This window comes from Fistularia commersonii, chromosome 5, assembly GCF_037954325.1.
Source record: "Fistularia commersonii isolate RoL2024-O1a breed Wild chromosome 5, RoL_Fcom_v1.0, whole genome shotgun sequence".
In the NCBI taxonomy this organism is placed as follows: domain Eukaryota; kingdom Metazoa; phylum Chordata; class Actinopteri; order Syngnathiformes; family Fistulariidae; genus Fistularia; species Fistularia commersonii.
The window spans coordinates 17350366-17373943 of record NC_141288.1 but is presented as its reverse complement, the minus strand read 5'-3'; the positions used below and the strand labels follow the sequence as shown (position 1 = coordinate 17373943).

The following is a 23578-nucleotide window of genomic DNA, read 5'->3' as shown; positions in this document are numbered from 1 at the left end:
GACGTCCCATGCAGTCGTTGAAAACTTGGGAATGTATTCAACGGAGAAAATCAACAGACGGTCTTTGTGTACCTGATTCTTTACGGGTGCGCGGAGCGTCCTGGTTCACGTCACACACACACACACACACATGTTCAACTCTGCTGAATGCACAGATTCCACCGCTTCTTCACATATGAAGATCGGGTAAGAAATCGATCTCATCGAATGCAAAGCAGTTGCAGAGAAGCCACATTGCGGAGAAAAAGCTGCATTAAATAATGCCGGGTATTTCCAGGATCTATTTGTCCTCTGAATTCAGGATGGATTTAACACGTCGTCTCTCGGGCAACCAACGGGTCTGTTGGAGATCACGTCCGTACTCATGCCTTAGTCTTTTCGCACCGGGTGGTTTTAATGAGACACAATATCTAGGTGTGATTTTTGGACTAAATATAATCCAAACCAGATAGCAACAGCAATTTAAAGATCTGGGCCGGTTAGTTTACTTCCTGACGTGGCGGAGCTCGCCGATGAAAGCTGACAGTGTATGACAAACACGGGAAGCTGAACCAGAGGCTTTTATTTCCTATATTGTTTCCGCACAAAAGAAACCAGACCGATACAACGAAGTGAGCCTTTTCACATGTTCTTGCGGTTGCATTTACCCGGTCAAATTGTTGTGGTCGTTCAAAATTAAGGGGACAAAGGAGTGTTGGGGGGGAGGATAACTGTTTGAACTCGACGCGAACTAACACTTGACTGAAAATGAGCACTTATTCTGCTTTGAAAATTCTGCCGTGCAAACATGGCCGGTGCATATTCACCTCTGAAGGACATCGTGCAATTCGCTGGAGAACTCAACAACTTCGAGTGGCGCAAAGGTCCAAACACCTGTGGGGGTTCGTCGGGCCCGTAATGGAAACTCAATTCTCAATTTGTGCAATAATAAATCCGTTGGCATAAACGTTCCTCCCACATATTTCTGCGTTAAAGGTCTAGTGATTGAATTTATCTTCCCCATAGAATACTTGAAAAGTTATTGTTAATGTTATGCTTTGAGAAATACATTTAAAACATGTCTGTGGCGGTTCTCAGTCATCCAGGTCACGGCGAATTATTTTCAAAATTTTCGCGTCTCGGGCAACTGGACTTGAACTTCTTCACTTGAAGACCTTTCCCCCCTCATCCGAGAGGCTTCTTCAGTTCCTAACTGATGACGTTTCGGTGAAACATCTTCAAGTGAAGAAATTCCAGTCCAGTTGCCAAGACAAGAAGATTTCAACAAGAATATATTTAAAACGGTTTGATACGTCCAAGCCGCAAACGCAACATTAGGCACACAATGGAGGATTGATGTGCAGAAGACAAAGAAAACAACGATGTGTAAAATGTTTTTCGGTAAAAAAAGTGTCCAGAGACAGTATGAGTTGAGATTTAAGGGTTCAAACTACTTGACGTTGCTCTGGATTGACATCATGCAAGCACACCGAACCACTGTTCTATTGCAATGTTCACATTCATATTTATAATCATATTTATAGTAATGTTTACCAGCACATATCCCAGCGCGCTGTGGTCAGTAAAGTGGAATTTCACTGTAACGGGAAACACGTTTCTCCACCGTGCACGCGACAAGAAACACTTTGAATGTTGAATCTCGAATATTCTAAATGAGAAATTGGGTATTTTGGAAGTGGAGCAACTCCGTTTGACGAAAATGGAGGATTTATTTTCAGAAAGCAACGACGAAAAACCCCGTTCTTACTCCGACCCGAAGTGACTGCCAGTCAAACTTCTGTTCGAATGCGGAAAGAGCCGCGTCACGGGGGAGTCACAGACCCAACTCCAAACGGCTTGAGTGACGCGAACGGGGGGCTTTTTAAAGCTCCGGCGCGGAAAGACATGAAATAATATAGACGAAGTTAGGTGTGTGTTCGGTGCGTCTGTGTTCGTTTTCATCCTCAGATGCTTAAACATAAGTTCAGCTTTGATCTCCCGGAGTCTATGGGGACCAGCTTGCAGTTTTATAAGCGTCAAACCGGTTCCTCACACACACACACACACACACACTTCTCATCTTTTTTGTCTCCTAAACCCCTCCGCTGCATACTTTTATCTCCGCGTCCTCGCTCCCCTCTTTGAATCCGCAAACACATTCGGCCCCCCCAAACTGATCTTTCCGCGCCGTTTTCCATGTGGCGAAAAAAGGTTAACGTGTCTTGTTTTTAAATCTGCCGTCTGCCTGCAGGGGATCTTCCCGTCCAGCTACATCCACCTGAAGAATGCCCACATCAAGAATAAAGGGTAAAGGTTGTCGCAACTTGAATTCCCCGGCTTGCAGGCGTTCGACCGACGTCCTGACGACGCGTTTTGTTTGTGTTTGCAGGCAATTCGAGACGGTCATCCCCGTCGAGGACTCCGTCATCACCGAGATGACGTCGACGCTGCGGGACTGGGGCGCCATGTGGAAACAGCTCTACGTGGTGAGAATACTTCCCGGCTCGCTTTCCAGCAAACACAATTGCCATTGATCTAAATATCGCCGCAGGAAGCCGCCTCCTCAGGTGTCCGGTGGAGGAGATCTTGTTCGACCGTGGGTAATTTAAACAGCCTCGAAGGCGAGAGCCATTACGTACACGTTCATTAGCGGGGATCGATGGCGTTTGCGGCCCATTAGGCTATCTGGGGTGCCGATTAAATCCGGCAGATGAATACCCACGGATCAAAATACATGCATTTGTCGGGCCCCCCTCAAAATACAAAAAAAAAAAAAAGAAAAAAAGTTCCGGGGCTATCAGAGCGGATTGACACAAATCCACAATCTCGCCGCTCAGATGCGGTCGCTTTTTCGCCCGATGCGACCTGACCCTTTTTCATCGTCCCGTCCCGATCCCGCCGTCATCCTCATTCCGTCCCCACCTCTCTTTCACCGCCGCCAACCGCCTCTTCGTTTCCGCCCCGCCGTCACACACTGTCCCCTACCGTTTCGCAGAAAAACGAGGGGGATTTGTTCCACCGGCTTTGGCACGTGATGAATGAAATCCTGGACCTGAGGAGGCAGGTGCTAGTGGGCCACCTCACCCATGACCGCATGCGGGATGTTAAACAGCACATCACCGCCCGATTGGACTGGGGCAACGAGTGAGTACAACGCGGGCAGCTTTGTCCAAAACGCCTTCAGGGGGCAGTTGTTTGCGTGCGCACAGCTAAGCAGCCGTGTTTTATTGTCCCATCTCATGAGAGCCATTTCTATATTTTGACATCTGTTGATATTCAGTAATATTCAATCACTTTAATATGAAATACTGCATTTCATTATACTCACGCGACTGCCGGCTGCGCTTATATACACTGCTCAAAAAAATAAAGGGAACACTTAAAAAACACATCCTAGATCTAAATGAATGAAATATTCTTATGAAATACTTTGCTCTTTACACAGTTGAATGTGCTGACAACAAAATCACACAAAAATGATCAATGGAAATCAATTGTATCAACCCATGGAGGTCTGGATTAGGAATCACACTCAAAATTAAAGTGTAAAAACAAACTCCAGGCTGATCCAACTTTGATGTAATGTCCTTAAAACAAGTCAAAATGAATCTGTGTTGCTTCCTGAGTGGACACTAGGATTTCACAGAAGTGTGATTGACTTGGAGTTACATTGTGTCGTTCAAGTGTTCCCTTTATTTTTTTGAGCAGTATATTAAGTTTCCACAGCGATTGAAACCTTGTGGATTATATTGAATATTTAGGCTTCGAATGACAATGATTCTATCATTGTTTGCGTTGTGCACGTGCAGCCATATTCATCTCTACTGCACGTTAACGCAGAACCCTTTTTTTGAGCTTTGTTTTTTTTTTTTTTAATAAAACATCTGACATCAGGGATCTGGAAGGTGGTTGTTGAAATGTAATACCCAATAATTCCATTTCTGTTTTGCTTATTGTTGCCTTCCAATAGCCAGTTTCTACCGCAGGAACCTTTCTTGGAAGCGGGGAGCATTTTAAGAAACAAACGACCAAAAAAAAAAAAAAAAAAAAAAAAAAAACGGACCGCCTTGCGGTTCAGTTCCCCCGGAGCAAGGAGTCGGACTTTCCACTGGTAGAGGAATTATTGACTTTGCGAAGCTTGTTTTCTTAACGGACCGCAAACTCACGCACTCCAGTCACGCACACGGATAGAAAACACCAGCCGCCACCTGCGTCTTTATGTAAAATTCTTCCCCCCGTATTGCTCGTGAAAAACTATTTCGAGCGTTTTCTTTTCACGACTTCTGGAGTCTTCTGCCGGAGCTTTTTTCTTCTGGTTCATAGCTGAACTGTTATTCAAGCGTTTTAATCCCGTACACCGGGATACAGCAGGAGTGAGAGAAACTGACTTGTGGTTCTTCTAATACCTCAAATACTTCAAAAGAACTCAAAGCATCATTTTCATCACTTTCCGCCCGTGTAATCATTTGAATGCCGCGTCTTTCGTCAGCCGGCGGACCGGAGCACGCCGAAGTAATAACTCCTGCGCAGCAGCTGCAGAAGCCACAAAAGGATCAAATATGTTTCGACTAATTGCAGAGGGAACGTGTTTTTTTTTTTTTTTTTTTTTTTTTTTTTCCAATAGATGAGATGAGATGAGATGAGAACAACTTTATTTATCCCGAAGGAAATCGTTGCGCCAGAGTTTCAAGTAAAAAACATAACAGTAATAGATAATAGTAGAAAGGAGGAAGAATGAGAAATACAATGAAATATGAATTGTCTTAACTGAATTCAATTAACTTAATAGTTACTAAAGCAAGAAGAAATAAATAGAAAAATAGAAGTAGAGAATTTAGGAAAAAGAGACACTAAGGCAGTGGTTCTTAACCTGGGTTCGATCGAACCCCAGGGGTTCGGCGGAGGTCAAGACACACATTGGTGATGACATCACTGGCTGCAGGTGATCACGCTACATAGCTCGGCCTATCCGTGCTGCAGGGATTTTGGCGCGCTCAGTTGTAGTAACTTGTGATTGTCGTGATGGTGCGTCATGTGATTTCTTTCTTAATATTTTAATCCCTTCATACTAATTATGTCGGGCAAAAAAAGAAAGCGGTCGGAAGAACACGCACAATACGGATTCACATGTATGACGGAACGTGATTGGAATCGATGTCCTAACTGCATGATTTGGAATGACGAGATGAGCAATTCTAGATGGGAACTACAAGAACATAGCGCTTGCTGAATTCAAGGTGAAGGGAGCCAGATTCGATGAAAAGGCTACTCCGCCTGTTCTTTGCACCCATCAACGAAACGATCCTCGATCCAATAAAGAAGGGTTCGGTGAATGCGCATGTAAAACAGGTGGGGTTCAGTACCTCCAACAAGGTTAAGAACCACTGCACTAAGGTGAAGAGAAACTCTGGCAGGCAGCCGCCCGAGACGGCGCCGGAAGTGAGACCGGAAGAGAAGAGCGAATTTTTACAAACGATACATTCTTGATTTCAAACGTATAAACCCCAAACAGAAAATTGTGTACGTCCATCGTCACGGGATTTTGGTGTTGGGCTTGATTGAAGCCTCAAACAACCAAAAGTGAATTTAAATAAAACGAATCCGGCAGAGTCGCTGCGATATTCACGGTTTCTGTGACTGGAAGCGACTTTCTTTTCTTTCATGTGGGGTCTGGTGTCCTTCCCTGCAGGCCGCTCTCCTCGCTCACTCCGTCCTCTCACCCACACTCTCACTCCCTTTTCTCCATTTCCTCCGCTTTCCCCGTCGCTCTCTCTCTCCACTCATGTGGATTAAATAAAAACAAGCCCTAACGTATATTCAAAACTTCTGTTTTTCTACCCGTCTTTTTAATTTCTCCGCCTCTCGCTGTCCTTAAACTTTCAAACCCCCCCTCCATCCTCTCCGCCCGGCAGGTTTTTTTTTTTTTTTTTCGTGTCTGGTTGACCAGACCCGACTTCCTTTATTGTGGAGGAGCCGAGCCCGGAGGAGGATGATGACAGGGAAAGAAGGAAGAGCGAGGGGAAGTGGAAGATAAGAGAAAGGAGAATGGCTTGTCACAGTCTGTGGAAACAGATGAGGGACGCTGAGAGTTCTGGGATGCGGGGAAGGATGAAGGATAAAGAGGACAGTAGGCAAAGCAGGGGCTGAGAGTAGAAAGGTTGTTTTTCTTTTTTTTTTCTCATGCGTTCCTCGGGGAAGAGGGTGATCTGTCAGGTCTGTTTAGATGACAGACGGGGACGTGATGGTGCTTTTATTGTGCGGAGGCGAAGCCGCGTCTGCGTTTTGAGTTTGTTCACCCGGCTCAACTCACAGTGATCCCTGGCTATAACGCGGTTTACTTTTCACGGTTTCCCTACTTCACGGATTTGCATTGTGTTCTGCATTCTGATTGGCTAAAAAGTCACTCTGCTTCTTCTCTACCTGTGCGTCAATAACGTTGCGGTTTAATATGCACACGTACATAAAACAGCTTGCCAAATTTACATTACGTACGTGCAAATTCTCTTGCAGTTTCTTAAAACCCATAATGTTGACAAAACGCTCTGGACCGACAAAAGCACCTGTGTCAGGGCCTAAAAGGCAGCGGAAGATGCTATCTATCGCAGATAAAGTTAAACTTCTGGACATGCTAAGGGAAGGTAAAAGCTATGCGGCTGTAGGTCGGCATTACGGAATGAATGAATCTCCCGTTCGTTCCATAAAGAAGAAAGAAAAAAACATAAGGACGACAGCAGCAATAAGCTTTAATAAGGATCCAAAAAGGGTTGCAACTGTCCGCAACAAGATCATGGTGAGGATGGAGTCTGCATTAGCTCTGTGGATTAATGACTGCAGGAAAAAAAACATTACTTTGGATACAAATGTTATCTGCACAAAAGCGAAAATGTTTTTTTTCTTTCTTTTCAGTGTAGAATAGAGTATTTAATTGCATAATAATTGTAAAAAAAAATAAAGGTTTCTACTTCACAAATTTTGCCTGTCACGGGTTCTTTTTGGAATGTAACCCCCGCGAAAAACATGGGCATGCTGTATTTACAGAGCCGGAATCTGCGACCGAACCATCATTTTTTTACACGCAACCGTCCGTTTGGAACTGACTTGGCCCCCCTTCCCCTCCCCGCTTCCCTTCCTCCCTCTCTCTTTGTTTTTTTGCAGACAACTTGGCTTGGATCTGGTCCCCCGACAGGAGTTCAGCATGGTGGACCCTGATGAAATCAGCGTCACGGAGCTTTACAGACTGGTAAGCACGGCTTTGCTCCCACGCTGAACGTCCATCTGCCTGGACGCCACGTTTCTGCCATTTTTTCTTGACAATCAGTCATCTTTCAATGAACCCGTCCCTAATGTGCAAACAAACAAACGAGAAGGATGAACGCTGTATTGTTGTATTTGTATAGATATCGGGTTTATTCGGTTTTAGCACGGTGATGCTCCCGTCTCTGTGGTTCGAGTTTGCAAGTTCTCCGTCTTCACGGGTTTCGATTTTCCTCCCACGAAAAGTCCGAAAAGACCCTTAATTTCCAAGTCGGGTGAATGATGGCGTGAATGTTGTATCTCTCTCTGCAGTCATGGCCAAAAGTTTTGAGAATGACACAACCATAGAAACATCTGGCAAACACCTAAAAACCCTGAACGAACATGTGAAAGTGTCCTCAAAACTTTTGGCCCCCGATATCGATTAGCGACGGGTGAACGTGGGACTCTCCGATTTCCACGGCTGCAGTACAAGTAAAGACAACAAACGAACTGATGGTGATGTAGTTTAAAGAAAGATGATGTTTATTGTAGGAGAAGTTTTTTGGATGTTCTGAGAAGATTTAGCGCTTTATCATATCAGCTATAGATGTTGAAGTCAGAAAGAGAAACCATTAAATATGACAGCATGGATGGATCAGACCATCTTATTGATGTGACATAACACACCATAATCATTGTGCGTGTGTGTGTGGGTACATTTATATATGTACACACACTTTACGGGGAATCTCCAGGATTGTAAATATGCGCCTTCCCGGGGGAAATCTTTCGCCACGTTCACTTATTTCCCGTCACGTCAGAATATGGAGCTCGGCCGCGTTTCCCGCTGGCGCATCTTTGTAACGGACCGCTTTGTACAACATATTATACCCTCTAATGAGTTTCTGCCCGATGTAAGCCACCTGCTTCGGAGACACGTGAAGCTGCCAAATGGCGAATGCGGTGGTGTGAAATTTTAAGCTCACGAGTGAGACCAGCAGTGGGGAAGTGTTTTTTTAGCTTCGGGAGAATCTTGGACAGCGGTGTTTTCTGTTTTCTGTCAAGGATCGCTCAGGATGCTGAATATTTGGACGATAAGGTTCCTCCGTGAGCTACATCTGAGCTCGTGTTCTTTATTTTCTAAGACCATGAACGTTTTCCCTGATTCTTGAACCTAGAATCTTGATAAAAGAAAATACGACTAATAATAATGATAACCATAATCACGTTGCCAAGCAGATTTTGTCGGTACTATTTTTTTTTTCTAATTAATTCTCAAGCCAGACAAATATTTCACAAATCCGTGGAAGCCTTTCACAAATATCCCCTTGATATTTTTCAGTTTTCAACCTCATCAACACCGTATTCAAGTGAAATTTGAAAATGTGATGTTTGATGCCTGCGGGCTTTTTGGACCAAACAGCAGCACCAGGTATTGAAATAAACAGCATTTGTGATCGTTTCTAAATTATGCATAAATAAAAATTCCAATGGTTTTTATAAATACGCGATGAAGTTAACAACAACTGCTTTCTTTCATAGCTACCTGTATACAAATCGCGTGTCATGTCCAAATCAAAAAAATCCCGGACTAGATATACTTGACAATGCTGGAGATCTCAAATCGTATTGATCAACATCTGTGAATCGTCAATATTCTCGCCGCATCTACGAAATATAGGTATCGTTACTTGATTGGAGATCTTCATTTAGCTCTGTTGGATCTGCGTCCATTCAGCCTGTTTTTATCTACCTTTCTCAACTATTTGCTTCCTGCCTCCCCCCCCCCACCCGCTTCTGCAAGCCCCAACTGCTGTTACCATGGTAACCCCTTCTCTGCCTTGTTATAGTGCAGTGAGAATTCTCTCTCACACATACACACATGCGGCGAGATGGCTCCCCCCTCACAGGGGTAATTGATGCGCTTAATCCATCTGTTTCTTTTCTTTTTGTTTTTGTTCGTCAAAACAAAAGCTAGCACGGCACAATGAAAGCGTAATGCACCTTTAATAAATACCATGCAAAATTAGTCATTTCCGCAACACTTGGACAAAATAAAGGGACGGACAATCTCTGCTGCCGCCCGTGCACAATAACACGCCGGCGCTACACACAACCGTGTCGAACCCAAATTACAGCGGTGTTTTCACCAAGATTTGGTCGAGGGGGGGAACAGCGCTGTAATAGACGGTACCCCTGTGGAATGGATTACTGCAATCGAGACTGTGGGGTCACATGGAGTGTGTGTGTGTGTGTGTGCGTCGACGAAGTGCATAAAGGCCAGATGTGTGTCGTCGTGGGAAAATTCAGCCCGGCTCCTGGTTGTTTCTAGGAATTATGACTAAGGTATCTGCCCGTGTAGATATCGAGGTGATTGAATGCATCGATGAAGAGCGACTTCATTATTCACCTCCTCATTCGCGGAGAACATGCGATCTAATATTTGATCAATTTCGGTAGCGTCTTGTCTTATTCTGTGGGAAACCACCCATCGAAATCGCTGCGGTGTTTCGCCACATCAGCATCTAACCAGTTCAGATGAACCGTTTCGAGTGTGCAGGCTGCTCACCATCGATGTTTAGCAGCTAACCGGTAAAAATATTATAACATCTAAAGAGCCCCAGGGGACTTAACCTACTAACCCTGAGCCAGAGGATGGGGGCAAATGGTATAAAAATACCCAACTCTAAATGCAAATCTTGCACATATTCACCATTAGAGTTTATAAAGGCTGCAGTTTGGCAATGTTATGCTCCAGTAATGGAGGCTGGCCCAAAGTGTGTAAATAAATTACCGGCATCTCTAAAATACACCCGAGTTGATGTTAGAGGGAGGAAAAAAAAAATGTTATCCCTTAATAGGAATCTTTTTTTGGCATCCAAATGCCAAGTAACATGCAGTTTTACTTCAAAGTATTTAGTCTCATTTCCCAGACAGGCCTTCCGAGGAGTGCAATTTTTGGTTTGCGTGAACGCGGGACGGGTTGTCGCGGCGCTCTATGGTTCGGAGGTGCCGTCTACCATATACTGGATGTCCGTGTTAGTTTATGTTAAAGTCATGGCGGTGCTGCGCAGACCTGAAAATTCATAAATTATCTATCTGCAACATTTTTGCAGGGGTTAGAAGACTGGTGTTTTGCGATGAAACCACATCGAACTCTGCACGCAGCGCGATCTTAAATTCATCGGAGAAGACAAGAAGCGCGAGATGCGAGACGTTCGTGCCCCTGTGCGTCCGCGGAGGATTTTTACTTTTCTGTTTTTCCTTCAGATATTTGTGTCAGCTTAAGTCTCGGTTGTACGCGGCTCCAATGTTGTTATGATCTCTCAAGCGCTTATTGCACAATGCTGCATTATTACATAACGGATTTCCCACGCGTCTATCCGCTCCACGGTCTTATCCGAGATCTGCTCGGATGTTGCGGCGGCAAAGGCGAAGGGAACGGCGAGTCAGCTGTACTGATTTTCACCGATTTTTCAAACTTCAGAGTCTATATCTCAGATCGAAGACGGCGGAAGTGAGTCACGGTCTGGTCTGGAGGCTGGACACGCCGCGGTGAAGATTTCCCCTCCGCGCCTCCAGGTGTCACAAGATTGATGCCCCTGGCTTCAGATCGGACCCGCTCATCGCAGGCTTCCTGCTTGTGCCACATAGGCGTCTCCTTTTAACCCCAAATGCGGGGCGGATTAGGGAAGAGGCTCAAATCGCGAGGTTCTGATCGGAGATCGGCGAATCCCCCGGAGCTTCTCTTTGGCTCGGGGTTAACCCCGCGGAGCTCCTCTTCGGTTGAAGTCGCACCACTCGTGCCGTCTCATACCGTTTAAGAGGCTGTAACGGAGTGGACAATAATAAGATGGTTGGGCTGGCACTCATGAAATCCCTCTGACGTCTTCTGCCGGCTTGCCCGCAGCATTATGGGATGCCGGCAGAGCTGCCAGCTTTATTTTTAAGGCTGTCATGTCCACCCTTTGTGTCTAGTCATGCTGAAACTGTCATGCAACCACGCTCTGCTCCCACCAGACAGAATAAATGACACGCTGAAAATAACCTCCTAATAAAAGCCAAGAGTATAAATGAGGTCTTTTCCAGAACGAGTCATTCCGCATGAAATCCGGAGCTCAGGGTCTGGTGTGCAGAGAAATACTGATGTGGTTTAAAGAAAATCGGCTCGGTCTTTACTTCCCTTTCCAATGAGTTTTCCTCCGGGATCTCGGAACAGTCAGGACAAAACAAAGCATTAATCATTTTGGCAGATATTGCAGTTGTGGTACAATATTCTAGCCTGCTTAAGGCCCCGGGTGCCATGTTTTCTTTATTTGTTTTTATATCATTGACAAATCTTATCCATGTAGTTATGGATTTGGGTCGCTTTAGGCTCCTGTTGTTTTCCTCACATTTAACCGCAACAGGAAACACAACGTTTTGCTATTGTCATTGAATAAAAACAGCACTCAGGTCTGCACTTTTCATCCGTTGGTTTCGAGAGCGTCAAACTTTATTGCAAATAACCATCATTAAAGAGGGTTTTAGAAGGTCAGAGTGATTTTCATACATTTCTCAACTATTTGAAAAGATTTATTGACTTGAAAGGATCTTGAGGCCTGTTTTTCACCATCACATTCTAGAAAGCGGTTGCGCCACGGCACAGCGGTTAGCATTTCTACCTCGCTGCAAGAATGTCCCGGTTCCGTTCCAAGGTCCAAAAACATGCAGCAGGTTCATCGAAGACCCTACTTTGCCCCTGTGTGAACGGTTGTGTCTCGACCGGCAACCGTTACCGCACGATGAGTTGTCTAGATCAGTGTTTCCCAACCACTGTGCCGTGAGAGATCATCAGGTGTGGCGTGGAAAAATGCCCACTTTCACCCGATTGGTCCGAAAATTATTTATTCAATGCAAATAATGTGTCTTCCTATGTCTATGTGGGCAGCGTGCCCATTCGATGGCAACGGGTAGTGAATTAACCTGTGCATCTGTGTATCAGAGTGATGAGTGACGCTTTGCGTGATACATTTTTAATATAAAAAGTTCTTGTATCTGCGTAAACAAACAGGGGGCGTTGTTGAAAACTACCAAGACGAGTGAGAAAGCGGTGAAAGCATGCTATACAGTTGCTGAACTCATCTCTAAATCCAAACAGCCACACACGGTAGCAAAACATTAATACTACCTGCCGGCAAAATCATTGTAGAAGAAAAGCTCGGCTCTGGCGTTGATAAAGAAATAGCCCGAGTTCTCTCCAATAATACCATTTCCAATCATATTGATGACATGTCTTCATACATTGAAAAAAGTGTTCTGGAAAAGTTCCACATCAGTGGGAAATTTGCATTGCAACTTGACGAATCTACAGATATTAGATATATTAGATTTCACACAAAGTAAATTGAGACTACGGTTTCATTCTAATTAGTTAAAAAATGTTTTTGACATGTTTATTTGGTGGTGTGCCGTGTGATTTTTTCTAATGTAAAATATGTGCCGTGGCTCAAAAAAGGTTGGGAAACACTGGTCTAGATAATGAACGAATGACTGGATATCCCCCAAAAAATTGTCCTGGGACCTGCTCCAGAAGAAAATACCCGATTTGGTGATTGTAACCGTTGTAAGAAAAATTGTCCGATGTTAAGGAGTGGTATCTAACTAACACAGGTAAATGTTTGAACCCAATTACTATTCATTGGTTCAGTCAGATCGGGTCATGTTGTCTCTGCCACTGTTAGCTTTGTATTAGTCTCTGTTGTCAGTGTGTCGGCATTGGTTTACCAGCGTGTTAGTACAGACGCGTGGTTTTTGGTGCGGCGACATTGTTTCTGCTTAATTCTGTGGCATCAGTAAACAGGATTATGGGCGACGCCGTGCATGTTGTCCCAGCCCAAATCCTGCATGCACTTTTATTTATCCGCATCACCGTCACTCTTCATCTTAAACTCTGTATGATTGACATATGCGTGTCATTATTCCTTGAAATTAGTCTTATTTTCTCCCCTCTACCATTATAAGAATAAGAATTTGAATGAAAGGAAAATACAGTTGTTTCATTTCAAGTTCTGAAGAACAGCAGCTGGAATCGTTGTTTTCATCGAAGATGGAGGGGGTGAATTTATCAGAAAAGCGATATAAAAATTATATAATATATTTTGCACTCAGTAGCAGAAGCCAGTGATCTATAACAGGGTCAATATACAATATATAAAGCAGAGAGGAGAATCATAGCTCCTCTAAGTAAACTGCGAGGTAGCAACATCGCCTTTGTATGTTTGGCTCCTGATATTCAATATTTACCTCCTGTGATGATGCATCACTGTACCCCATATTTTGTTGATACTTCTCCTCTCCTGTAATCCCCTACTTGTCCTCCTCGCCCGTCTCTCTTCATCCCGCTACACGGGCGAAACGTGGAGCGAAATTTGGCAGGAGCTCTGCTCGCCATCTGCCGCTCTGTTTGCGCGGACGTGCGTATGTCCTTGTATGCCTGAATGTTGACGGGCGAATGAGATGAGCTCTCTTAAATAGAGATGGCATTTATAGTTTAGGACATTGCGGATGGTTATTTATTTATTTATTATTTATTAATTTATTTATTTATTTTTTAAACATTCCCATACTGATACATCCCAAGCATATTCAGTGTGACTCCTTAATGATTAATGTAGACTCAATATATATGACTTTGTGTTTTAAAGACAGTTGCTGTGTTGAATAAAGGGCTGGATTTCCAAACATTCAATTTATTTCTTTTAAAATCCTTCACAGAAACAATCATTTGGAGTGTTTTTTTGAACAAATCCTCAGCCCGATGGCGCGCATCTCGTTTTTTGACCGTAGCCGGGAAATTTGTCTGTGTAACAGCATCCTCTCTCCACGCAGACAAAATCTCTGTCTAATAACTCTCACTCCCTTCAGGCCCCTGAAATATAAATGCAAATTTAGCGGAAAACTCCTCCTACCGGCGAGATGTCTCAGAGCGATAGAAGTTATTTTTCGTCGGGAATCTTACCGCTTAATACGGCAGCTCTCGGATGTGATTGGCTGGTATTATAGGAGACACATGTTCTTGTTGTCTTTTTTTTTTTTTTTTTTACATTTATTTATTTTTTTAGCTTTCCCCGAGCATTAACCTCGAGTTTGATGAGATTTGATCCTCCATTTCAGGATCTTCCAGGATTTAGAGATTACGGGCTTGCCAGTTTTTTTTTGTTTTTTTTTTTGTCTCTTTTTCATCCTTTACAAATGAAACCCTCTAACCCCATATCAGAAAAGAAGAGTTTTTATTCCCGCCGCTGTATATTGGGTATTTCCTGATTTGATGTAGCTGCCCCAGATCCAAACAAACAAAACTCATTCTCCTCCGTCCCCCTACAGATGGAACACCGGCATCGCAAGAAGGAGACCCCCACGCCTGCCAGCACCCACCATTTGTTTGTGCACGTGAAGAGTCTGATGAGCGCCAACCTGGGCGAAGAGCTCGAAGTCTTCTTCCACATTTACGACGGACGGGAGAATCGGCCGCTAAGGTAGGGCGACTTCAGAAGATCCCGATCCTTCGTCATCCGAAGAAGCAAAACATGCTGTTTTAATTATAGATGTATAGTTGTTCAAGTAGGGTTTTTTTTTTTTTTCAAGTGGATGAGGAAGTGGGATCTGTCTACAAGAGCCTGTCAATCAAAAGCATGTGAAATTCACACTTCCACTTCCACCTGAGGGGTGTTTGATAGATCTTCTTCTCCTTTGGGCTTTTCCCTTCAGCGTTCTCCGCCGCCAATCATCTTCCTCCACCTCCCCCTCGCCTTTGCATCCTCCTCTGTCACACAACAAACTTCACATCCACCTTCCTTGCCATCCATGAACATCCTCTCTGGTTCTTCCACCAGACCTCCTGCTTATTTTCATTTTCATTTTTCAGATAATTTCTGGAAAAAAAAAAAGAAGAAAATCCAGGGTTTAAATAATGAGACCTAACCTTAAAAAAGAAGTTCCCCTGAAAACTACTTTCAATAAAGTCTGCAGATTATCTTGAGTAACCAGGCCGTGATTTGATTTTTTTTTTTTTTTTTTTTTTTTAAATGCACCACAAGGGAAACTGAACCCGGTCCCATTGTATTCACGAGTAAGCAGAGATCTCCACGGCCCGTATCTCCGAGCCGCAGCGAATCCCTATAAAGATGAATCAGGACACTCAGGAGTTTGGGGTTTGCTTTGCAATTAAAAGATGTTAATGTTTGAAGTGACTTTTGTGTGCAAGCAGACTTTGAATGTATCGTCGGAATGGAAGCGCTTGAAACGAGAGCGGTCAGGCCGCGCTCGCTCATCTTACGCAACTCTTACATCCAAATTCTTAATTGAAGTTAAAACATTTTGCTGTTGGAAGGTTTCTTTTGAGAACACTTTGATCCGGGGGAGGGTCACACGAACATCCCCGTTCTGCATTTTCTTCCTCCTCACGCTCAATGTCATTATCTCCTCCTGCCTTCCAACTACATCTGAAAGTACCCACTACCTTAGTCTCTTAAGAGTAATTAGCCTACTCCTGAACTGCATTTTAAGCAGATGTGCAGCGCTGTCTTTGAAATGGTATTAAAGCAGTTATCTTTTTTTTTTTTTGTCATTTTTTTGGACAAAATGGAAATGGCACCACTAAAATGCCCAATCAATTATAACACACTAGTTTCTCTAAAATGAGTCTGGCATTTGGAAGACCTGAGAGTATCAGAGACCGTGACTTTTGTGTCCGGATTCTAGTTTGTGTGCGTTGGTCGTGGCATCACTTGTGTTTAAGGAAAAAAAAAATACCATAATGGCATCATGCCAGCTCTCACTGTCTGGCCACATAAATAAACAGACACACACATTTTTACGCAAGCCGCCTGGCGGGAAGCCATTTTTCGTCGCTTCTCTCGGCGTTTGCGTGTCAGAGACCAGATGGGGGTCCAGCCCGTTGTCTCGGTGCCAACGACGGCACCGGCAGCCCCTGCGCATCCCGGCAGCGTCTTTTGTGTTAAATACAGGCTCCTTGGGAATGAGTCACGCTCACACACACACACACACACATGGCCTTTTCCTGCCTCATAGCTGCTGCAGGTACATTTTTAAAAAAACTTTTCATGTCGTGATCCAACGATCAAGTTTTTGCATACGGATGCGCCCTTTGTTTTCCTTGCACTGCACAAGATTGTGTTCTACATTACATTACGTTACATTACATTTGGCAGACGCTTTTATCCAAAGCGACTTACAATAAAGGACATAAGCACTGCAAATAACACTTGCAAATACAAGATGCACAGGAAATATACAGAACAGTAAGCTGGGGTTAGTTTTTTTTTTTTTTTTTTTAGGACAAAGACGTACACATACGTACACACACACACACACACACACACACACACACACACACACTGCATAGCCTAACTTGGTGCCTAACCTGATCTGGGGCAGCTCAAGCATCAGCGCAGTGTTCTACAACGGTAAAACTGTGTGTGTGTGTGTGTTTGTGTGTGTGTGTGTGTTAGTCGGAGAAGTGAGTTTGGTGGAGAGCAGCAGTTAATTCATCCAGTATTTTACCTGTCGATCCCTCGCAATCCCTGCCTCCGCCCTCTCGCCGGGTGAGCGCACTGCTCTTGATGCGATCATCGATATTTGGAGAGGGAATAGTGACGGCTGTCAGATCCCCGAGGGGAGGGAGGAAGGCCGCTCACGTTATGTTAATACGAGCGGTCGTAAACGGGAGATAAGGTCCCCGCCGGGAGGACGCCGGTCTTGGTTGATCGACACGCCGCACCTGTGAGGAGGAGTCGGCGGCGGGGGACGGGTAAAGAAAGAAAATACACGCGCGTGCAGGAGTGTGTGTTAATTGGTCGTCTCGGTTTCAACAATACGGCGCTAATTAGGATCGGGGAAAGTGTGTGCAAAGTCTCATGTCTAATGCACAGGAATCCACCTCCATATGGCCGGATAAATGGTCTGGAAAGTTACAGAGGGCAGCTAATGAGGAACAGCACCATCTCTTTCTAATTACTTCTCACGATAACAAGAACATTTCACTGTGAGAAATACACACATTTAAGAATTTTGCACACGTGCCTGTACGGGGAAGTATATAAAGTCTTAAGGGTATGCAAATGCACCCCCCCCCCCAAAAAAAAAAAAAAAAATTACAAGTATTAGTATAATTAATAGTCCTGGGATTAATTAATTCAAACATGGCCCGAGTGCCCTACATGCACAAAACACTCAATTAAAACTTATTATTATCATCATCTAAGAGCTCCGGAGAAATTTTGATGCGGTTTTTCGTCGACAATGGTAGCGCACCCGATGGTGTTCCAGGAGTGTGTAGCAGTCGGCGATAGCGGGTGTGTCGTGTAGATGGGGCTTCTCGTGCTGCCAGTCACTTGGCTCTTTGTCAGGCGTGGGTGCATTACAAGGTTTTCTCTCTGCTTATCGGTGGACTGTGAAAGTCACCTAACTGGATTAGCCCTCAGCTCGCCAGCCAGGATGAGACGAGGCCCAGCAGGACGCCTCCGCTGTTTCTCTTTAAGCCGGTACGCGGGACGGAGGGAGCGAAAGAAAGAGATACGGCGAGAGAAAGCGAGAGAGAGAGAGGGAGGGAGGAGAGGAGATTGCAGTACAATGAGAATGAAAAGGCATTCTGTGTCAGTCTTTTATATTTTTTGCCCGATATGCTCTCCGAGTCTCGTCCCGGGCAACGGGGCATTCGAGTCCAGAGTGGCTCGGAGTCGGTTGATTCTTCTGCTGAAAGTTCATATTTGAAGTTTGATCATCGAGAACGTAACCGCTGTTAGCTGTGAGTCAGCGCTGTTTGGACTGGAAGCCAGACAGTTTACTTCTTCAATTTTCACCGGGGGGGGGTTTCGGAGATTTATATTTAGCTTCAAGGCGACCGATGGCAACATCAGTACGTCCTGTTTTGTCCGGACGGAAAAAGGTTCAACAGTATCACGATTTTTTTAAAAGAAATTTCGTGACTCCAGAAACCTCAATATTCTTGATTTATGTGTTTATTTTTTTAAATTAACAAATAAGGCGGTTCCCTGGCAAAACAAAAACGTAGCTGCGCAGGAAGAATTGTGTGATTCAAAGGATTCATTACTTTATAATTTAAGAACTCTAGATAACTCAAATCAACTACGTGATGTGATTACTTGTTGACCGTCTCGGGCTTTGATTGATTTAATTAACTCGAATTATTTTCAGGGGGTTACAGCCCAAACCCACTGTTTTACATTTATGGCACCATGAATTAGATGGTGGACTTCTTATCTATTTCCATTTCCACACGACAACCACAGCCACAGTCTCCTCTTTATCCCTTACAATGCTAATAAACTAAGCGTCTATTAATGCTTATCAATGCCTCAGTCAGTACAGAAATTGTCAATACATTTTACCATCGGGCATTTATCAACAGTTAGTTGAGGTCATTAAGATTGTATTCACACCTTATCCATCATGGTAATAATGTATAAACAGAATATCGGTCAACAGCGGCGTACTTGTGTTACAGCACATTAACTGTATCATTCATTGATCAGGGGAGGAGAGTTGTCAGATAATATATTAACATTCTTGGCTCAGGATTTAGTTTAGTAAGTGTCACCATGCAAAGAGTCCACCTCATGTTTGGGAGCCGTATTTCAGAAAAAAAAAAAAAAAATCCAAAAACATACAAACAAAATAGTGAGCCGATGTGGAAAATAAACATGTGGTACCCAAAGAGCGTCTAGAATAGAATAGGAGAGAATATTTTCATTGCAGAACATGCGCTGCAGAATTTCTTTTTTTTAAATCATTTAAGGGAAGAATGCCATCAAGTCCAGAACTCTGCAAGATGTAGGTCTGGGACCCCCTGTAATTGGTCTCTTGCCCGTCTTTTCCTCTGTTTGCCACCCTCTTCACTCATTGTGCTGCCTTATGCTCCCTTTCTGGCTTGTTGTCTTTTTAGCAGCTCAGGGAGGTTTATGGTAACACTGACGTCACCGCCGTCCTCATTCATCTCCACATGTGTTCCTCTGTTCCGTCTCGTCCCTTGTGCAGCGAACGCTTCTTTGTCCGGCTGAATAAGAGCGGGCTGCCCAAGTCGCCGGAGAAGACGGAGAGACAATGCACCTTATTTGTGGTGAGTACCGAATACGAAGCCGAGCTTTTAAAGCGCTGTTGCGTTACGGTGAAATCCGAGACGACGAGCCTGTGTTTCGGACCCTTATTCGCATTAAACGTGACGTCTTCTTTTGCCTTGAAGGATTTGGGAAGCAGCGATCTCCGGAAGGATGTTTACATCGTCGTACACATCATAAGAATAGGTGGGAGTCTGAATGCCACCTCTTTATTCCGCTCCACGCGTAACTTCTTTTGTAAGCCCGCAATCCGCTTTATGTGCGACGTTTACAGGGAGAATGGGCGCGGGAGAGAAGAAGAACCTGTGCAGTGTGCAGTACAGGCGACCTTTCGGGTGTGCCGTCGTCAGCATCGCTGATCTCCTCACTGCTGACTCTAAGGATGACCACCTGCTCAAGGTTTATGCGTAAGTCCCTGTAAACAGCCAGACGCACAAAGAAATCCCCTGCCCCCAAAAACACGGCGCTGGATGTAGAAACACAATCCAGATCTTCGAAACTGTGATCCGCTTTTCTCTGAAACACTGAAAGGCCAGCTTCACTTTCCTGACTCATGAATATAAAATTATTGGATGGCTAAAGGGGAAGTTGCGAGTTCAGAGCAAAGAGACTAAAGGAGACGCGCAAGTACAGATTTGTGTCCGAAGGGGGGGAAGCACGTTTGTATTTTTTAAAACGCAAATGGGAAATTTTCAAAAGCAGTGTTCAGTAAATGCGAAAAATCGCGCATCGTAAGCATCGACTCATTTGACTCGCTGTGTTCGGCAGAACCGGAGCTCAGGAGTGCGTCGTTCGTCAGATCTCGTTCGGCAACCGGACTTTGTTTTTCCCGTCGAAAAACATTTCACCTCTTATCCGAGAGGCTTCCCAAGTTCAGGATCTCGGTTCAAAATCGAAGAGGCTTCATGCTGCATTCACTCATCGCCTGGATTCCTCCAATTGTAGTGGCAGCATGCGCACCGGTAGACCAGCAAGCGCCTTTCCTCCGCTGCTAAATATAATATTATCTCAACTACTGGGGATACATGAATTAATAAAAGAAAGAAAAACATCAATAAAATATCTCAGACTTGCTGCAGGTTCAGGTTTGAGCCCATAGCTGTGCTCACTCCGCTACGAATTTGTTCTCGTTGAGCTTGTTGATTTCAACCGCTGTTCCCAATTAAACGGCAGGAGTGAAAAAAACAAAAGCGTGCAAATGAATGAATTGTTTGGTTTATTTTATTATCTTCTCCGTCCCAGGTGTAACACGGAAAGCGAGTGGCACCAAATCCACGAGAACATCATCAAGAAAGCCAACTCCAGGTACAATCTCTCTGGATCCAACACAGGTGAGAGCACTTCTGAGTTCTTGGTTGTGCCTCGTCACACTTCTGACTCCCGCTTTGCTTCAAGAGGGTTTACTTCTGCCGCTAGCCGGCCTCCTCGGTAATCTGATTACACACATTCTCACTTACAAAGGGGTAACACTTATCGGGTTTGTCTCTTTCACCGACGCCTTCATTATCCACTCATGACCAATAAAAGTTGCATCATCGGCGGTCCGGCGAGCGATCGGTCTGTTTTCGGTGAGTCCGAGACGTAACCGTGTTTGAGCGAAGACGTTCCTCTGTAAGGGAGGAGCGATGACCTCGCCGGGTCGCTGCGAAATCCCGTCGGATGTTTTGTAAGAATAGCAAAGATCACGCCGTGATGAACGTTAGCATCGGCGGTTTGCTGTGGCAACGGGTTGAGAGAATCCGAACGCTCCGGTTTCGGAGAGATGACGTGACATTTGAAAGCGTCTTTTCAAATGCGATGCAATCGAACTTTTTAAAGTCCATTTGAAGATTTCCAGTACTGTATTTTTCGGACCATAAGTCGCAGTTTTTTTCATAGTTTGGCCGGGGGTGCGACTTATACTCTGGAGCGACTTATGTGTGGAATTATTGAGCTCTCTTGCTCTGATGTGTGTGTGTGTCTGTGTGTGTGTCTTTAATGTATCAGCGATCGGCACACACACATGCCAACCAATCCAAATTCAGCGGGGGTGGGACATAGTAGAAGTGCTTTGTGAAAAAAGGATGCTACCTGCTATTTCTGTACCTATGAAAATTGATCATTTCAACAGTCGCGATGACTTATAAAAACAACTGAGAAGGGCTAAACACCGAAAAAAAAATACAAAAAAAAAGGTTACAAGTCGGAAGTAGTGAAATATGCAGCCGAAAACGGCAATCGAGCAGCAGAGAGAAAGTTTGAAGTTAGTGAGATACTTGTCAGGGACTGGCGAAAATTGGAGGTTACTCTTACTGAAATGAAGAAAATTAAAAAAGCTTAGCGCGGGCTAAAAGCTAGCTTTTTTTAGACGAGGAAGCGGTGCATTGTCTACCTTCCGAGGAGGCGGAGTTGTTCAGAAGTGACACCTAAGAAGAAGATTTCGTTGGATTTAGTGATTAAGAGTGACACTGATTGTTAGGTTGTGTGCTACATGCTATAGTTATTTGAATGACTCTTACCGTAATATGTTATGCTAATATAGCCTACCAGGCATGTTCTCAGTTTGTTGTTTATGCGTCATATAGGCTATACTAGGCTATACTTATTCAGCCTGTTGTTCTCTATTCTATTTTTATTTTAAATTGCCTTTCAAGTTGAAATGTCTATTCTTGGTGTTGGATTTTATCAATAATTTCCCTCAAAAATATGACTTATACTCCAGTGCCACCTATATATGTTTTTTTCGTTCTTTATAATGCATCGTCGGCTGATGCGACCTATAATCCGGAGCGACGCATAGTCCGAAAAAAGCGGTGTTTCTTTGCAAGTGTAAAATCAAAAGAAAGCCCGTGATCTTCGATGATCTTTAAGGAGAACTTTGTAATAGAAACATCTTGCTGCTCTTCGCGTCGAGAGCAAAGTGTCACCTACCAGACGGCTCTTCCACAGTTCATGCTAATGCTTTGTAAAATGAGTTTGTTCGTTAAAAATCTTTTACACTCACGAATGAACAAGATTATATTCTGCCGTCAGCAAATTTGTCCTTTCATCTAGTTTCTCACACTTTGGAGATCCAGAACGGGAGATCGCAGAAACGTCCCGTGCGACCGATCCTCCATGTCAGCCTTCCTGATTGCGCCTTCAGTGACCAAGTAATTGCTTCAGGAGAATTCATATATAACCCGAGGATGGCAATTTATCTTGTACACGCATGGAGGATCGCGGTAATTGTGCTCAATGACATGCGGCAAGCAGCATCTGAATAGCGTTGGTCCGTGGCATAAAAAAGCAACGGCGGTGCAAGATCGCACAACACGGAGGTCCCGTCGAATCGATGCGGACGCAACAAACATCTAAATTCATTTCTGATACGAAATTGGATTGGGCGGAGAAATAACTCGTGTTTTAAGGCAGTCTCGAAGCGAAGTCAAAGCGAGTCTCGATCGAGCTCTTATGTCAGATTCCTGTTGACTGACCGCGTTAGCACCTTTATATAGGCCGCACCTACTCATTTTTAAAAGAAATTGCACATAAATAAGCCGTATTTGTCTAAAACCCGCAGGTGTCCCAGTTGAAACATGAGATAGTAACGCAGCAAGATGTTCCAGGAAAGATTATTTTGAAAACTTTTAATCAAATAAATGATGGTAACATCTAAAACTACCGGTTCGTAACGCAAATGCCGTTTTTCAGAACAGATGCCGAACATAGGAGCTCGAATTCCTTCTATCAGCCAAACCGATCGCTTTCAACTCGAACGCATTAAATGTATTTCTGCTGCGCGACTTTTTCATGATGGGAGCTGCGTGCATTTGAAGAATCATCGTAAATGCGAGTTGATTTGCCGAAACAGTTTCATTGAGGGTGTTGGCGCAAGGGAAGCTAGCTTAATTAGCCACATCGTTGTAAAAGCCGCAGTTCTCAAAGCACGTGAAAAAGAAAGTGACTTGTATGCTGGGAATTTAGGGTAAATTCTAGGTTAGCAGATCGCCGCATGAATTGCTTGCAGACGCCGAAGACGCGTGTTTTCCTGGCATAGTTTGCGTGACGGCTTGCAGAGATATTATTGACTCCGGTCTACTGGATGACTAGTTTTATCCAAATTTAAAGAGTACGTCATCACAGGCTGTTAATCACAATGCCTGGCTAAAGAAACAATGCAAGTTGTGCAGCAGCTGAGAAGTCTCTCCAGACTCCGGCTGCAGGGTCGAGTTCATCACATTCACTATTGTAATTGCTGTCAGCTG

At 44.2% G+C, this 23578-nt stretch overlaps 1 protein-coding gene across 7 annotated transcripts in view; it reads left to right on the top strand.

Moving 5' to 3' along the window:
• The window catches only part of dock4b (dedicator of cytokinesis 4b), a 128778-nt gene that overhangs the window by 40670 nt on the left and 64530 nt on the right, over positions 1–23578 (top strand). For all 7 annotated transcript variants that reach the window (XM_086147071.1, XM_086147070.1, XM_086147068.1 and 4 more), the window contains exons 4-12: positions 2231–2286; positions 2369–2465; positions 2975–3123; positions 7135–7219; positions 14581–14732; positions 19273–19354; positions 19478–19538; positions 19627–19759; positions 20595–20683. In XM_086147071.1, coding sequence (XP_086003197.1) covers positions 2231–2286; positions 2369–2465; positions 2975–3123; positions 7135–7219; positions 14581–14732; positions 19273–19354; positions 19478–19538; positions 19627–19759; positions 20595–20683 — 904 coding nt within the window. The remainder of the gene's footprint in view (positions 1–2230; positions 2287–2368; positions 2466–2974; positions 3124–7134; positions 7220–14580; positions 14733–19272; positions 19355–19477; positions 19539–19626; positions 19760–20594; positions 20684–23578) is intronic.